The sequence below is a fragment of the Phascolarctos cinereus genome, unplaced genomic scaffold (assembly GCF_003287225.1).
Source record: "Phascolarctos cinereus isolate Bilbo 61053 unplaced genomic scaffold, phaCin_HiC Scaffold_4;HRSCAF=312, whole genome shotgun sequence".
Lineage (NCBI taxonomy): Eukaryota > Metazoa > Chordata > Mammalia > Diprotodontia > Phascolarctidae > Phascolarctos > Phascolarctos cinereus.
Window position 1 is genome coordinate 719278383 of NW_027555847.1, and position 17975 is coordinate 719296357.

The 17975-nt window shown below is 51.4% G+C and overlaps 1 protein-coding gene across 2 annotated transcripts; it reads left to right on the forward strand.

The window, feature by feature from the left end:
• Window positions 1–225: 225 nt before the first annotated feature.
• On the forward strand, window positions 226–17879 carry TCN2 (transcobalamin 2). 2 transcript variants are annotated; one of them, XM_020996359.2, is made up of 10 exons: window positions 226–606; window positions 1163–1357; window positions 5714–5906; window positions 6640–6794; window positions 8314–8475; window positions 11886–12058; window positions 12562–12742; window positions 13577–13754; window positions 16153–16268; window positions 16491–17879. In XM_020996359.2, the coding sequence occupies exons 2-10, from the start codon at window positions 1294–1296 to the stop codon at window positions 16550–16552; spliced, it is 1284 nt and encodes a 427-aa protein (XP_020852018.1). In that variant the 5' UTR covers window positions 226–606; window positions 1163–1293; the 3' UTR covers window positions 16553–17879. The 2 variants fall into 2 exon arrangements, with proteins under 2 accessions (XP_020852018.1, XP_020852017.1); XM_020996358.2 differs by having other exon boundaries at window positions 227–606; window positions 13574–13754.
• The last annotated feature ends 96 nt before the right edge of the window (window positions 17880–17975 follow it).

Below are 17975 nucleotides of genomic sequence, written 5' to 3' on the forward strand. Positions count from 1 at the left end.
GAAACTGATGAGAGCGTCAAAAAATCTGGTCTAGCCTGCCTCGGTCTGAACCTCGGTATCCTTATCAGTAAAAGCGGAAAGGAGGAAAATGCATAAATCATCTCTCAGGATGCTTCCATAGGATCTCTTCTCATTGCCTGACCCGAGGTCTTAGAGGCGGATTTCGCGTTTCCAGACACCTTCTTCACAAAGGATTTTCTGATCTCCCCCTGCCAGTGAGTTGCCGGGACCTGAAGCAGTCATTAGCAAAGCTTGAGGAGGCGGAGGCTAGCGTCTCTGCCCCGGGGGACCAGCTCCGGCCAGCGGGGCCAGATGACGATCATGTGACATGTAGGCAACCTGGCTGGACCCTAGGAGGGGCCCATTCCTGCCCGGGCTCCTCCCTCTACTCTGGCTTCCCGCGGGCCCCCAGCCCCATCCGGGCCTGCGGGAACCAGCTTGTTTTATCTAAGGAAGTTCCAGGCAGGAACACCCAGCTCCCCTGCCCTGCTGTCCACTGGGCACAACTCTCCCATTGCCCTAGCTGGCTACAGAACGCAGGGCACCCCGTCTGCAGCCAGGAAGCTGCTCCCCCAGCCGGGGGGCTCCAGGAAGCCGAGGGCCAAGGTCTGTGTCACCCTGGGGAAAACAAGTTTGGTTCCTGGTCAGGCCCTGGGAGGGCCCACGGCTTGGGATCCCCTCTTCCTTCTCCTTCCCTCCCCTCCTGTCCTCCGCCCTGGCCAGGGCTGAGCCAAAAGCACAACAAAGCGCCCTTCCTTTCTTCCTCCCTATGTCCCGCTTCCCCAACCTCCCGCAAGACTAGGGCTTTCCAAGGGGTGGGTGGGGTGGAGGAAAAGCTGGGAGCTCAATGCAATTTAACTCACAAACATTTATTCAACACCTGCCGTATGCCAAATCACTCTGGTAGGCGTTGGGGATACAGACATTTGACCTACCAAACATCATTCATTCACCACCTACTGTGTGCCAGTCACTGTGTTAAGCACTGGGGATGCAAAAACACACACGGCAATCGACGAGCAAGTATTTCGTAAGCACCCACTGTGTGCTTGGCGTTTGATGTGTTAAACCCCAGGAAGACAAAAGCAGAAGCTAAGCTTGTTCGCTGACCCTTTGGCTTCTCCTTCCTCTCAACCTTTTCCCTGTCTTTTTGCTGACTTAGCCTAGACCCATCCGAGGGGTGGAGAGGTTAATCAGTGACAGAGGACAGCGATCGCCTGGGCTCTGCGCTGGGGTAGCCTGAACCCTTCTTCCAGACGGCTCCTGCATGGCCAACCCTTAGGCATCTGGACCATGGAATCCTCGGTGAAGTTGCTGGTCTTCCTGTCCTGCCTGGGAGTGACTGCCCCGCTCTGCCGTGAGTCCCCACTCTTCTGCCCACAGCACCCCGGGCGCCCGAGCCAGAAGGATCCCTAAGAGATCTTGGCAGCGTCGCGCTGGGGCTCTATCCCCAGCATCCCAGACCAACTCGTCCCACTGTTTGCATTTTACTGCTGAGGAGATTGTGTCCCAGAAAGGTCTGGCCAAGGTCACAGGCTGGAGAGGGGCTGGACCCAGATCTCCTGAAGTGACACCCCCACCCCGAGGGCCACACTAGGGAGCAGAGACCAGGGGCCTCTCTGGAATCAACCAGTCAGCAAGTGTGTATGGGAAGCCAGGCACTGTGTGAGGCCCTGGGGCTGCAGACACCAAATCAAGATAGTTCCTGCCCTCAAGGAGCCTACATTCTGGGAGGGGGAGACTATGTGTACTGGATTCAAAATAAATTCAAGGTAACAAGAGGAATATTGCACAGGTAGGAGCCTCAGGAAAGACCCTGGAGCTGAGCAGCGAGGGAGACTAGGGATTCTGAGAGGCAAAGAAGAGGGAGGGCATGCCAGGTAGAAGGCGCAGCCTGTGCAAAGGTTCAGAGGCAGGAGATGGAATCTGGAGTGTGCCTGTCAGCAAGAAGGGCCAGTCTGGTTGTGCAGAAGACTTCATGAAGGCAAATAGTTGCAGCCAGGCTGCAAAGAGCTTTGAAAGCCTACCAAATGAATTTGCATTTGGTCCTGGAGGCAATAGAGAGCCACAAAGTTTATTGAGCAAGGTAGTGACACTATCAGTCTCCTTTGGAAATAATATTTTAGGAGCCGTGTGGAGGACGGATTGGTGTGAGTGACCGCTCTGTCTTCTGAGCCAGGTTGAAAACTACTGCTGATCCTTAGCACGAAATCGACTCACTCCCGCCTCCCAGTCACCAGAGCCCATCACAGAGCACCTGGAGTCTCCCGACTGGAACTCAGAAAGCCTGGGGTCAAATGCTCTCTTTGCCACTTACCACCTTTGTGACCTTGGACAAGTCACTTCCCCCAATCTGTGTGCCTCGGTTTCCTCATCTGTAAAATGAGGGGGGTTGGGACTATACGGCCTCTGGGGTCCCTGCCAGCTCCACGATCCAACGTCTCCACCTCCTGGGGACGCTCGTGGTTGGCCCGCTCTGGGCCTGCAGTTAAGGGCAATCCTCCGTGGTCTCTTCTCCTGCTCCCCCAATTTCCGTAGCCCTCGGGACTGTGCCCAGGCCCTCCCCAAAAATGACAAGGGTAGTGAAGGTATTCTTGCCCCATTTTATGGAGGTGGAAATTGAGGCCAGAGAAGCAGAGAAGACACACAGAGAGGAAGGGGAAGAGCTGAGACTCTAACCCAGGTTTCCTAACTCCAGGTAGAGTTCTCTTTTCAGTGTACTGGGCTTCTCTTCCAGGAACTCCTTGCTCTGGATTTCATCCTATGGCACAAAAATGGGGTCTAGGAACTTTCTGAATTGTGGCCCTAATAGAATCCTAGAATATCAGGGCCGGGAGGGGCCTCGGAACAGGGAATATCAGAGGTGGGAGGGCCCTTAAAAGAGGGAATGTCAGTGCTGGGAGGGGCCTTAGAACCTAGAACATGGAATGCCAGAGATGGGAGGGGGCTTACAACATGGAATGTCAGGGCTGGAAGGGGCCTTAGAACCTAGAACATATGATGTCAGAAGTGGGAGGACCCTTAGAACAGGGGATGTCAGGGTGGGGGAGCTAGATCTGGGAGGGGCCTTAGAACAAGGAATGTCAAAGCTTGGAAGGATCATAGAACAGGGAATGCCAGGGCTGGGAGGGACCTTAGAACCCAGAATATGGAATGCCAGATCTGGGAGGGGCCTTAGAGCAGGGAATGTCATGGCTGAGAGGGCCCTTAGAACAGGGGATGTCAGAACTGGGAGGGGCCTTAGAACAGGGAATGTCAAAGCTTGGAAGGACCATAGAACAGGGAATATCAGGGCTGGGAAGGCCCTTAAAATCTTCTATAATGCAGAGGAAACAGCCTAAGGAGGAAGAAGGCCTGCCCCAGCCCTCAGAGAGGAAAGAGTTCACAATCCAGTTAGCCATTGTGATCCTCCAGGACCCTGGCAGGATTTCTCAGGCCATCCTCAGCTGCTATCTCCCCATCTTATCAGGGAGCAGTCCTCCACCAGGGTCAGGGGCTGCCTTCCCGCCCCAGCTCATCTCAGGCTGCCACTCCCTCCAAAAGAGGAGGAGAACAGTGACCTTCATGCCTCCCCTACCCCGCCATGTTCCTCAGCAGCCATGATAACTTTTCCTTTAAACAGCACTTCCCTTCCGCTCCCTATCAGGCAAGCTTTGAGAGCAGTGGTCTCATTTTGTGGATGAGGAAACTGAGGCTCAGAGTAACTTGCCCAAGGTCTCCCAGGAAGGTCTTCTGACTCCCAGGCCAGTGGCTCCCCCCTGCACCAAGCCTTCTCTTTGCCCATGTCTCAGCTGGTCCTCAAAAACTGTTGAATTTAAACTTTGGTGGGTGAAGGCTGGAGCTCAGCTGGCTCAGAGCAGGAATCTGAGGCTTCTGGGCCCTACGAGCTTGGCACCCTCCCCAAAGAAAGGGCAGACTGGCTGTTGGTGTCCACGCCTCTCCCCCAACCTCTGCTACCCTATGCATTCCACAACAAACTTTTTTGGCCTTACATTTTTTAATTGCTTTTTTGTTTTTATATCATCTTGTTTGTGAACACATCTGTCCTAGAACCCCAACCCTCAGATTATGTGTGAGCCATCCCTTGCAGCACAGGATAAAAAGAGAAGGGAAAAAGACATTTCAGCAGAAGCAAGTGTGCGATATCCAGAGGCCCCCACCTCTGCCAAGATTTTTTCAAATCTTCTCCTGGACTGAGCTTGACCATTATAATGAAAGCATCCAGTTTCTTTCTTCCTTCCTTCCTTCCTTCCTTCCTTCTTTCTTTCTTTCTTTCTTTCTTTCTTTCTTTCTTTCTTTCTTTTCTTTTCTTTCTTTCTTTCTTTCTTTCTTTCTTTCTTTCTTTCTTCTTCTTCCTTCTTCTTCCTTCTCTTTCTTTCTTTCTCTTCCTTCCTTCTCTTTCCTTCTTTCTTTTTCTTTCTTTCTTTCTTTTCTTCCTTCCTTCTTCCTTCTCTTTCTTTCTTTCTTTCCTTCCTTCCTTCCTTCTTTCTTCCTTCTCTTTCTTTCTTTCTTTCTTTCTTTGTTTCTTTCTTTCTTTGTTTCTTTCTTTCTTTCTTTCTTTCTTTCTTTCTTTCTTTCTTTCTTTTCTTCCTTCCTTCTTCCTTCTCTTTCTTTCTTTCTTTCTTTCTTTCCTTCCTTCCTTCCTTCCTTCCTTCCTTCCTTCTTCCTTCTCTTTCTTCTTCCTTCCTTCCTTCCTTCCTCTTCCTTCCTTCCTTCCTTCCTTCCTTCCTTCTTTCTTTCTTTCTTTCTTTCTTCCTTTCTTCTTTCTTTCTTTCTCTTTCTTTCTTTCTTTCTTTCTTTCTTTCTTTCTTTCTTTTCTTCTTCCTTTCTTCCTTCCTTCCTTCCTTCCTTCCTTCCTTCCTTCCTTCCTTCCTTCCTTCCTTCCTTCCTTCTTTGTTCTTTTCATTTACTTTGTGATCCAGCATACATTTATTTATCAATAATAATTGTCATGTATTAGTTACACCCTCAAGCAGGAGTTAGGGGTCTAGCTGCCCAGGATCACAGCATCCCCACACTCCAGAGCTGGAAGGGCCCTCACAAAGTCCAGTCCAACACACACTAGAACAGAAATCCCTCTGCATCATCCCCCCACAACTGGTCATCCTCCATCCTCTGACTGAAGACCTCCAGGGCGGGGAGCTCACAACCAGCTGGGCAGCTCTCACTGGCAGGACCCCAAGCCTCAGTTGTCCTGTTGGCCATTTCTCCCCACAGCTCCTGGTTCTGACCTCAGGGGCTGGCCAAGCAGAGAAGTTTGGTAGAGGGAACCCTTGTCCAGGCATGGCATGGAATTGCTGGCTTCTGGGCTCCTTCCTGCACTAAGGAGGGCATGGCGTGTTTGCAGGAGTGGTCCAGAGTATACGGACAGTCAGAGACTAGAGGAAGAACAAGGCACTCTGACAGCTGAGGCATCTCGGGAGGCTTCTAGGAGGAAGTGGCTTCCCAGCTGGGCCTTGAATAAGGGCCAGAAAGGGACTGCTCCTGAGTCATAGAGCTAGGGCCAGAAGGAACCTTGGAGTGGAGGCATCTAATCCAACCTCTTTGTTTTACAGCTGGGGAAACTGAGGCCCAAAAAGAGGAAGGTGCTTCCCAAAGAGATAGGATCATAGCCAGGGCTGGAAGGGACCTCAGAGGCTGTTAACAGAGGCACTTGGGAGCTAGAGTAACTTGCCCAAGGTGGGCTTGGCTCACATCTCTTCCTCTCCCTCAGAAATCTCCCCCGCAAACAGCAGCCTGGTGGGGAGCGCCACCCAGCAGCTCCTGGGATGGATGGACCGGAGATCCCCTTCGGAGCTGAACCCCAGCATCTATGTAGGGCTGCGCCTCTCCAACCAGCCAAGCCGGGACCAGGATGACCTCTATCTGAGCAGCCTCATTGTCCATTACCAGCAGGCTTTCATCAGGTATGGCTGCTTCTCCCCTCCCTTGCCTGATCCATTCTGGGCAGGCTGGGGAAAGACTGGCTTCCTCCCTGGCACAGCTTAGAACTGGGAGGGGGTCACAGTTCATTTCAATACCATCAACAGTTAGTAATTACCTGTGAGGGGGTGGGGGGCCTGGGAGATAAAATTGAAAGTGTCTGGCCTTGAGGAGTTGCCCCTGCCCCTGCTGGGGTGACCCTCAGCGAGTCTTCAGTCTTCCCCAGGCAATTAATTCTGTAAAACTGTTTCAGAGAAGGTGGAGAGGATTTCTTCCTTACCTGGGAATTCCCACCAGTGAAATCATACGTCAAGTCCATAAGTGCCAGACACTAAGCTAGACTCTAATGATACAAAGAGGCCCTGCCCTCAGGGAGATTATAGTCTAATGGGGGAGAGAGGGGATGTGCCATGGACACCGAGAAGTATGAGGCCACATGGGAAGAGTGACAGGCTCTGGGTTCGAATCCTAGCTCTGCCCCTTGGTATCAGTAGGAGGTTGGACAAGTCACTAGAATTCTCCTGGCTCCAGTTTCCTCCTCCGTAAAATGAGGTGGTTGACTCTGATGACCGCTAAGATCCCTCCCAGCCTTCCATCCCTAGTTCTGTGATTACCGTCCCCTTCCCTTGGGGAGTGGGAATGAACAGGGAAGAAGGGTGGTGGGCCTGGGAGCCAGAAGCCGCTCTTTGACTAGCCTGAACGTTGCCTTTGTCCTAGCCTTGCACCAGATCACCAACACAAGCCTTCCATGGGCCAGCTGGCCTTGTACCTGCTGGCTGTGCGGGGTGGCTGTAAGGATGTCAACACCCGGAAAGGAAACAAGCTGGTCACCCAACTCAAACGTTACCTGGAGGAAGAGAAGCATCTTATAGGTGAGTGGGCTGGGCAGACTGGAGGATGTGTACCTGCTGGAATAAAGAATCAGAGCCACAAGAGATTCCATGCAGCGTATGCTGGTGAGCTGAAGCCCTTCATGCCTGGTGGAGGAGAGGGGGAGGGCCTGGGCTCTGTCTGTGTGGCTGTGGTCCCAGGAAGGCCAAGGTCTTCAGAGGCAGAGGTACTGCCAAAGCCCACCCACTGTGTGCTCCAAGAGAATCTTGATCTGGCCTGGTCCAGGGGTTCCCACATCAAGGAAATCACAGCTGCCTGAAATAGAGAGGTTGGGGAGCGTGTGCAAGACCCCATGATTTATGCCCTCTGGAGCTTACATTCTACTGGGCAGGGCTACAGAGATGAGTGTAATCCCTCAACCAATAGGCATTTATTTGACACCTCCTGTGGCCAGGTGCTGGCTGGGGATACAAAGGCAAAAGTAAACAGTCCCTGCCCTCAGGGAGCTTACGCTGGGGACACTATGTAGCCAGCAAATGATACAAATTATAGACAAGGTAATTTTGTGGTGAGACAGTTGTGGTTGCTAGGGAAAATGAGAGAGGGCTTCACCTAGGAAATCCGGCCTCAGACACTTCCTGGTTGTGTGACCCTGGGCAAGTCACTTTATCCTGTCAGCCTCCGTTTCTCTTCTGTAAAATGGTCTGGAGAAGGAGGTGGCAAACCAGTCCAGTATCTCTGACAAGAAAACCCCAAATGAGATCACAGAGAGTCATGTACAACTGAAAGAACTATTAACAACAATTAAAAACAATTATTAAAGGGGCAGCTAGATGGCACAGTGGATAGAGTACCAGCCTTAGAGTCAGGAGGACCTGAGTTCAAATCCAGCCTCAGACACTTGACACATTTTTTTCTAAAGACACTTGACACTTACTAGCTGTGTCACCCTGGGCAAGTCACTTAACCCCAATTGCCTCACCAAAAAGCAAAATAAATAAATATAATTATTAAAAATAATTACTGGAGGAGGGGGTCAACACTGCTAGATCTATAATTTCATCATTATAAGAACTCTCTCCACCTAAGCAGATGGGCAACTTACAGCTGTTAAGACTTGTTGAGGGGGCAGCTAGGTGGTGCAGTGGATAGAGCACTGACCCTGAAGTCAGGAGGACCTGAGCTCAAATCCGGCCTCAAACCAAACACTGGACACTAGCTGTGTGACTCTGGGCAAGTCACTTAATCCTAATTGCCTAAAAAAAAATTATTGAGGGCCATCAAAAAGTTAAGTGACTGGCCCAGGGTCACACAGCCCATATATGTCAGAGGCTGGATTCGAACCCAGACCTTCCTGGCTTTGATGCAGGTTCTCTGGCCACTACCCCATACTACTTTTCTTTAAAGATAATACTCCCCAAATTTGATAGATGAAAAAAAACCCCAAGAATTTCACAGCCATCCCCCAGGATGATTCACTAGTGGTGCCAAGGAAGCCTAGCTGGGATTCACCGGGGAGAAGGGCGTAGCCATGACCACCTGTGGGGACCTCCCCTCCAGGGCATGAGCACAGGGGCCACCCTCTCACCAGCTATTACCAGTACGGCCTGGCCATTCTGGCGCTGTGCATCCATGACAAGAAGGTGCCGGGCCACGTGGTGGAGAAGCTGCTGCACGCTGCCGAGCACGACGTCTTCCTGCACAGGAGCCAGTACTCTGTGGGTGAGTGAGCCCTCTGTGCCCCAGGCCTACGGCGGGAGGGCCTGGGGGAGTGAGGAAGGGGTTTGTCCACAGCAGCTCCTAAGGCAGGCACAGAAGGAAGCGCTCTTTTAACCCCGTGTAAAAATAAAACTGTTTCTTTTGGGCTTATCAGCTATTTCTCTTGTGCACGGGGAATAAACAAATTAAAAATGAAAAAAAAAAGAAGGAAGAGCTCATTACCCAACTGTGGGGGAAGTGATGCTCCCCCTGAGATGCCTCTGACTGCCTGGTGCAACACTACCAATTCTGAGCACTGAGGGCATCACAGATTTAGGGCTGGGAGGGGCCCGAGAACAGGGGATGGCAGGGCTGGGAGGGGCCTGAGAACAGGGGATGGCAGGGCTGGGAGGGGCCTGAGAACAGGGAAGGTCAAGGCTGGGAGGGACTTGAAGGTTTTTAAAGCACTTTTGATATTTTCTCTGTCTCTGTCTCTGTCTCTCTCTCTCTCTCTCTCTCTCTCTCGCTCGCTTGCTCTCTCTCTCTCGCTCGCTCTCTCGCTCTTGCTCTCACTCTTGCTCTGACTTGCTCTCTCTCCTGACCATGACAGCACATTCTACAGTGGAAACAGCCCTGACTCAGGAGTCAGGGGACATGGGTTTGAATCTGGCCTCTGGTGGTTACTACCTGTGCTGAGACTCTTTTCTCATCTGTTGAAGGACAGGTTTGGACAAGCGCTCCCGAGGGCCCTTAAAGATCTGTGCCTCTGTGATTGTGTTAGGAAACCAAAGATTCAGTGATGTGCCCAGAGCCGGAATGTGCTGGAGGCCATATTTGAACTCAGATCTCTTGACACTGAGGCCAGTGTTTTTCCCATGATTCAGTTGTGCTGATGGGGGTTCAGTTAACTCCAAGGTTCCTTCCAGTTCTAAGATGCTGTTGTTCTGTGAAACCCTAGGTAGATAGGTGCTGCACGGGGCCTGGAGCCAGAAAGATGTGAGTTCAGATACAATTTCACATACTTCTTAGCTCTGTCATTCACTGTTGGCCTCAGTTTCCTCATCTGTAAAATGGAGATAATGATAGCACCCACCTCTCAGAGTTATCTAAGAAGATAATATTTGTGAAGTGCTTAGCACATGCCTGGCACATAGTAGGGACTTAAGAAGTGCTTGTTCCCTTTCTCTTCCTCTTCTCTATATGAAAGAAACCTGGGTAGGTCCCCAAAAGGCTGCACTTAAGTGTGGCTCTGTCATTGACTCATTGTGTAAACACAGGCAAGTCACCTCCCACCCCCTGGCCTCAGTTTCCTCCTCTGTAAATGAAGCAATTGTCTTGATTTTTGAGCTCCCTCCCAACTCTAACATTCCCTGTTCTAAGGTCCCTCCCAGCTCTGACATCCCCCGTTCTAAGGGTCGGCCCGATTTGACATTCTCTGTTAGAAGGTCCTTCCCCAGTCTGACGTTATATAGTCTAGGTTCCCTTTCAGCTCTGAGTTCTCTGTGCTAGGGTCCCTCACAGTTGTGATGTTCTGTGCTCTAAGACTTCCCTTCCTATACCTGATGTTCTATTTTTTATTTAATTTTTTTAATTTAAAAATCTATTTTCTCTTTCACTCCTCTCCCAAATTTAGAAAAAGAAAAAAAAGCCCTAGTGATAAATATTCATAGTTAAGAGTAAGAAATTTGCCTCATTGAACACAAACTAAAACCTCTCTCTGTCTCTCTGTCTCTCTCTCTCTCTCTCTCTCTCTCTCTCTCTGTCTCTCTGTCTCTCTCTCCCTCCTCTTTCTCTCTCTGGAAGTGGGTAGCCTTCTTTTGTATCGGTCTTCTGGTTGATTAGAGTTCCTAAGTCTTTCAATGTGTTGGTTTGGGTTTTGTTTTGTTTTGTATTTTTGTGGGGCAGTGGGGTTAAGTAACTTGCCCTGGGTCGCACAGCTAGTAAATGTCAAGTGTCTGAGGCTGGATTTGAACTCAGGTCTTCCTGAATCCAGGGCTGGTGCTCTATCCACTGTGCCTGTTGTTCTTAACATATTGTTGTTATTGTACAAATTATTCTCCTGGTTCTGCTCACTTCACTCGGCATCAGTTCATATAAGTCTTCCCTCATTTCTCTGAAACCATCCCTTTCCTCATTGCTCCCAGCACCGTGCTACTCCATCCCGTTCATATACCCTAGTTTGTTCAGCCATGCCCTAATTGATGGGCATCCTCTCGATTTTGGATTCTTTGCCATCACAAAACAGCTGCAATAGATGTTTTTATCCAGATGGGACCTTTCTCTTTTTCTTTGTCCTTTGAGGCCTAGGCCTTGTACTGGTATTGCTGGGTTAATGGGTGTGTCCAGTTTGTCAGTCATAGTTCCAATTTGCTTTCCAGAGTGGCCAGCCCAGTTCTCAGCTCGAGTTCAAGGGCACCTGGTTTCCAGAAGCCCTTGCAACTGTCATTTTTCTTTTTGTGTCATCTGATAAGTGTGACCCGAGATTTTAGGTTCTAAGTTCCCCACAGCATGGCCATTCCATGTTCTGGGTCAATCCAACACTGTCAGTCCAGGCCCTAGGGTCCCCACAGCATTACCAGTTCATGTTCTCGGTTCCTTCCCAGCACTGCAGTTCCGTGTTCTAGATTCCTTCCAGCTCTTGCATTCTATGTTCTAGGTCCCCTCCCAGCTCTGGCATTTCATTTTCTAAGGGCTCTCTTACCAGTTCAGCCACTTATAATTCTGTATGTCCAACAGTCTGCTAGTTGGAGGCATGGGGATGGGGGTGGGTAGGTGCAGGCCCTGCTCTCAAGGAATTTAAAGTCTCACTGGGGGCAGGGGCTTTCCTGCCTTCTCAAGCCTGTTCTGAGTCTGCTCTGGTCTTTCCATGGATCCTCCCTGAGCATCTGCACTGCCCCTGGAGGCTACCCTCTGGGCCCTTTAATATCTCAGGGGTGAGATCTAATTAGAGCAGGAAGAAGCCTTGCAGAAGCCAGGGCTCAGCTGGGTGTTGGCATGGGGGGAGGGGGGTTCTGCACAGCCATTGCTGGCAGAGCTCTGGGTGGGCTGCTTGCTGGAGGAGGGGCCAGAGAAGACCTAGAGCTTCCAGAGGTCCACCCTCCCCTCCCCCCAGACTTCCATGAAGGAAGAAATTGAGAGGAAGAGGAAAGGTGACTTCTTGTTTATTACGTAGGAGTGGCGGCATTGGAACCCAGGCCTTCCGACTCCAGATTACCTCTCATTTAGAAACTCAGGAGATGGACTGTGCTGGTCCAGGGGAGGACCGTGGCCACAGAATGCCCCAGAGAGGCCCAGCAGGGAAAGTGAGGGGGCTGAGGGGAGGAAGGAGAGAGGGGCTAGGGCTGGACCATCTGCCCTTCCAGGGCTTCTTCAGCTTTTTCTGCTGGAGACCCCTTCAGCACTTCTTAAACGGTATTTTGCGTCCTTCTGCCCAGACACAGCAGCAATGGCGAGTCTGGCCTTCTCCTGCCTGCAGGCCTCTGACCTCAACCCAGGCCTGGAACCTTGGATCTTCAGGGCCTTAAAGCACGTGAGGGACAAAATTCTCGAAGAAGAAACCCCAGAAGGTTACTTTGGAAACATATACAGCAGCCCTCTGGCCCTACAGGTGGGAGAGGGCATTTGGTGGTGCCTGGGAGTTGGGTTTGCCTGGCACCTAGTAAGGGCTTAAGAAATGTTCTCTCTGTCTCTGTCTCTCCCTCCCTTCCTCCCTCTCTTTCCCCCATCTCTTATTCTCTGTCTCCCCTCCACTCTCTCTTCCTTTCCTCCCTCTCTCTCCCTCTCCCCCCTTCCTCCGTCTCTCTCTCTCTCTCTCTCTCTCTCTCTCTCTCTCTCTCTCTTCTCTCTGTCTCTCTCTCTCTTTCTCCCTTTCTCCCTTCCTCCCTTCCCCTCTCCCTCTCTCTCCTTCCCTCCCTCTCCTTCTCCCCTCTCTCTCTCTCCCCCCTCTCCCCCCTATCTATTTATCTGCTTTCCTTCCCTGGTTTAGCTTCCTCCTCTATAAAACAAAAGGGTTGAATTGGACCATCCCTGGGGTTGCTGTCCTTGATGAAGGACCTATTTCTGTGGCCTCTCTCAAGACTTCTCAGTCTATATTCTGCCTGTCATTCCCAGGCCCTGATGGAAGCCCCTTCGCCTGAGTCAGAGCTAGCCTGCCTCCGAGCTGGGGACGCTCTTATAAAGGGCCTCGAGGAAGGGGCCTTCCAGAACCCCATCCCCCTGTCCCAGCTGCTGCCTGTCCTGCACCAAAGGACCTACCTCAGCCTCATGCAGCTGGACTGCAGTGATGAAAGAGGTTGGAAGATCTGAGGGGCCTAGAGGAAGGGGAGGTGGGGGCAGGGGAGACAAGGAAGGAGGGAAGGAAAAGGAGTGGGGAGGAAGGGGGAAGTTAGCCCCACAAGAGTCAGCTACACATTCCCAGCTTCGTCTGTGCTGGCTTTTATGGGGGATGAAAGCATACAATACTGTGCATCCATTAGGTGCTTAATAAATGCATGTTTCCACCTTAATAAAGGCCTGGTTTCCACCCTTATAACTTTATAGCAGAGAGACTTCAGAGGCCATCTAGACCTACTCCCTAATTTTATAGAGAGAGAAACTTAGGGCCATCAGTGACAAAGTGACTCAACTAATTTCTCACAGGGAGTGACAGAAGCAGCATTTGAACTCGGGGCATCTAACTCCAAAGGCAGAAGCTCACTGTCAGTCATAACAGCTAACTTTATGTAGCTTGATGGCAAAGCACTTTAGAGAGTTAACGCCTTTGATCCTCACAATAGCCCTGGGAGGCTGGTGCTAGTATTAGCCCCATTTTACAGATGAGGAAACAGAGAGTGGTTCTAGAGGACTTCTGGCCTGTGATGAGCCTTCCCTGACTGCCCCAGGCCTGGGATCCCTTCTGTGGGGTCCACGTAGTCCTGGGCACAGACACTTTCATTCTCCCTGTGTGAGTGTGGCCTCGATCGTTATTCTGGGAGTCTCTGCTTCCTGAGGTCTCCCACAGCCTGTCTGGGGCACGCTGGGTCAGGTACTCAGGCCCCCAGTCACAGCCCTTTGAACGTGACCCAACTTGGTCCCTTGGTGCTATGGGGAACTCCTCACTGCCATGTTTTTCCTGTCCTACCAGTAGGTCTCCTGGAAGCAGACACCGCCATCCCACTGACTGAGGAGCCACAGAACATTGAGGTCAGGCTGAGAGTCCAAACAGATCCCCAGCTCATGTTCCTTCATGACCAGCAGTACCTTGTACCTGAGGGGGCCACACTACAGGATGTCCTGATCAAGGCCCAGGAGGAGGGCTGGTTCACGTAAGAGACTACCTTAACGCTAATGAAAACAAGAGCAGCTCCCATTTCCAGGGCCCTTGTAAAGTTTATAAGTTCAAGGGAGAGAGACCCTGCAAGTCTGGTTATCCCCATTTTGCAGCTGAGGAAACTGAGGGTCACCCAGCTAATAAATGGACTGGGATTTGAACTCAGATCTTCTTACTCCAAGTACAGCACGTTTGCCACTTCCCAACATGCCTTTACTTCTGATGAATTCCTGGGGTTGGAGCTATGATGGGGCTTGGGGTAGGACAGAGGCCCAAGAAAACCTAACAGTGACGGATGGATAGGCAGAGAGATAAACAGACAGGTAGCTAGATTAAGTGAGCATCTGTTAATTAATTACTGTGTGCCAGACCTATACTGGCGTCGTGGAGGGCATACAAACAAGACAGTCTGTGCCCTCGGTAAGCTTGTATTCTAACAAGGGAAGGGAAGGTGAAAAGTCATCTGTCTGAGCCTAGTAACCAGGTAAGAGATAGCTGAGCATGGTGAGAAGGAGCCCTGCTTGAAGGTCTCCAGGGAGGGGGCCCACTAGCTCCTCATTGTCAGAATGTGTTTGCTGACTCCCCAAACCTTCATTTGCCTCCTTGCCACTTCCCCTCCTTGCTCCTGGTTCCGGCTTTTGAGGCAAAGCAGAAAAAGCCTAGTCCCTTCTTCCTAAGGTAGGCCTGTAAATAGTTGAACATCCCTATCGCATCTTCCACAAGTCTTCTCTTCTCCAGACTAAACACCCCCAGTTCCTTCAGTCAATCTTAATTATTCAGTCATTTATTTCAAGACTCTTCCCCGACCTGGTCACCTCCTCCGGATACTCTCCTGCTTGTCAATGCCCTTCTTAAACTGGGGTGCCCAGGACTGATCAAAGTCCTCCACGTGTGGCCTGACCAGAGCAGAAGACAGGGGAATGGTCACTCCCTTAAGATAACTATGTGGTCCCCAAGGACCATGCCCACAGCAAATGGAAGACAAGGGCTTCTTTGTCCAGATTTGGTTGGCTGTTTTTCTCTGTGTTTCACAAAGTTGGTGATTTATGGAACTTTAATAGTGATAGTTCCGATGTATGTCTAGGGTGCTTTGAAGTTTGCCCAGTATCTCACTCAGTCCCTCCAGTAACGCTATATGGGAGGTGCTCATTTTACAGATAAGGAAACTGAGGCTCAGAGAGATTTAGTACCTCACTCAGAAGTCACACAGCTAACAGAGGTGAAAGCAGAAGTAAACAGGTTCTTGACTCCAAGTCCAGTGTGCCTCTGCACTATGCCAGGTTGTCTCGGGTGCCTGGCTGCAACCTACACATGTATATCTGCTGACAGTACCTGGGCTTGGCATCTTCTTTTTCCCATATTGGTGTGGGGGTAGTGGAAGGATCACTAGATTATGAGCCAGAGGACATTGGTTTAAATCCCCGGTCTGTACCTTACTAACTGTATGACCTTGGACAAATCACTTCCCCCCCCGCCCGGGCCTCAGTTTTCTCCTCTGTAAAATGGAGGGATTAGGGTTGGACTCAGTGATGGCTAAGGTCCCTACCAGCTCTAGATCTCTGAGCCTCTGGGAGGTTCTCTCTGGGCCTCAATCTCCTCTTCTGCAAAATGGGGGCAGGGGAAGACAGGAGAGTCTCTTTGGACCCTTTCAGCCCCAGGTCAGTGAGCCTCAGACTCTATGAGCCTGCAAAAACCAGCGGGCACATCAGCCAGGGTTGCTATGTGACGCAGTGCTCCATACCCACATGGACCTTCCCCTCCAAGAGGGGAGCTGAGACAAGGACCCAGGTTCCAAGGAGCTCTCTGCCATGGGCAGGAGGCAGACTTCCTCAGTATTCCGGAGTCCTCCCAGTGACTCACTGGGTTGCCCTGAAGGAGTCACTCAGTGAGGTGTGCTGGGAAGAGCCCTGGCTGGGGAGCCAGAACCCTGGGTTTAAGTCTTGACTTCCCTATTACCTTGCTGTGTGGCCTTGGACATGTCCTCTTACCCACCCTCCTCCCACCCCTGGCCTTGGTTTCCTTATCTGGAAAATGCAGATCATAGTAGCCCTATTTACCTCCTGGGTTTCCAGTGAAATTAAAAGGAGAAAATGGACAGGAAATGAGAAGTGATGTAAGGGTGACCCACACTGAGCCCCCTCTGCTCCCTTTGGGTCCTAGAAGGTGAAGTGCTCCCAGAGAAGGGCTCAAGCTCTTGCTTTCAGACACATCACCCTAGTCCATGGCCACAAAAGACTACAGGCTCGAATCCCACCTTTCCCACTTCCTGGCTCTGTTCCTTCTCTGGGCCTCAGTTTCCTCCTCTGTGGAGTGATGGAGTTGGACTTGATGGTTCCTGAGGGCCCTTGCAGCTTGAGAGCTAGGATCCCATGAGCTGCTTCTGTTTTTGGCAGGTATGAAACTGAGAACACCTTGTCTGGTCCCTTTGTAACCTCGGTGATGGGCGTACACCCCGGAGAACAGCAGTACTGGCAGCTCCTCCGTGCCCCAGACACGCCCCTGCTGCAAGGTAAGCCTGGGGCCCCCTGGCTGGGGAGCCTGTTCCCCTGCCATGGCCTTAGGAAGGAGAGGGGACATCATGGGGGAGGGGGAACAGCAGGTGACCCCGGGCACCCTGCTTCCCTCATGGTCTCCTGACACCTGCAGGACCTCCCAGCCTTTGCTGGGAGCCCTGGTGCTGGGGTGGACCCCTACTGGGCATACCCAACCCTCCCTGCTCTTGTCTTTATAGGTATTGCCAACTACAGGCCCCAGGACGGAGAGACCATCCTTCTGAGCCTGGCCAGCTGGTAGGGGAGGCTGTCCCATCATCCCATGGCTCCGTCATCCAGAGACCTAGCCACTCCCTTTGGCCTCTGCTACCTTGTGTGCAGGAGAGAATGGGCAGGGAGAGACCTTTTTCCGAACCCATTGCAATCCCCCCACAACCAGCTAAGGACAAATGATGTCAAACCCTGAGGTTAGACAGTGACCACAGAAGGCAAAGGAAACAGGAATCCTCCCCCCCGCCCCTTTGCCTAGCTGTCCCTCTGTCCCTACAACCCTTCCAGATCCAGAGACATCCACCCCCTGGGACCTCCCATCTGGAGACCCCAGTGTGTCTGCAAAACTAAGGTCCCTGGGCCCCTGCCCTGCCTTCATCCCACCTTCCGTGGCAGTCTAGGTTCACCAGGTAGAGAATCTGGTGAGAGTCACGTTGTAACAACCTTAGCGATCCAGCTCAGGCCCTCACGTTACTGAGGAGGAAGCTGAGAACAAAGCAAGGAAAGGTCATGTGGGCAGGGGAGGAGACAGAGTCAGGATCTGAACTCAGGTCTTTAGACTCTCAGTCTAGTTGTCTGCTTGCTTTTCTGGGCTGCACATCTCATGGACCTGCTTCACAGATGAGGAAACTGATGCTCCAAAAGAAGAACCAGTCTGTCCAGTCTTGTTTTGTTTTGATGAGGCACTTGGGGCTAAGTGACTTGCCCAGAGTGTTATGTGTCTGAGGCTGGATTTGAACTCAGGTCCTCCTGACTCCAGGGCCGGTGCTCTATCCACTGCACCACCTCGCTGGCCCGGCAGTTTGTTTTTTTTTTCCTGTCAAAATTCCTGAGCATTTTCCCAGGGTTCTTTCAAGGTGTCTGAGCCAAGATTCAAACCCAAGTCTCTTTCCCCAGGGCGGGCCTTCCAGTAGTCTGCAGGGACTGTAGAACAGTGGGATTCGATAAGAAAAAGGCACAAGTTTTAGAGTCATAAGATCTGGGTTCCAATTCTGGCTCTGATTATCCAGTGGAAATCTTGGGCAAACCACTTATCTCTCTGAGCCTGTTTTCTTTTGTAAAATGGAGGCATTGAACCTCTAAGGCTCCTTCCATCTCTGCATCCGTGAGTCAGTGGTGATGTGAAGCCCTCAGGACCCTTCCTGTCCCTGCCAGGATCCCCAAGAACCAGTGGATCTCAGAATTGGGAGCCCCAAGTGGCCTGGCTTGTCTCCCAGCCCCCATCTCTGTTCTGATCTTGTCCCTGCCACTGAATGGGACTGTGCCTGCTCAGGTTTGCTGTACTAAGCACCCCCATTCCATTGCAGTGGAGTTTGGTCTCTGGTTCTATCAAAAAGGATTAAATCACTGACGTTTAAGACTTGTGACTGCTGCTCATTAATGCTGGGGTGCAGTGGCTGGAGTCGTGTCTGGGAAGGTGGAAAGGCAAAAGCTGCCTTCCAGTGACCACCCAC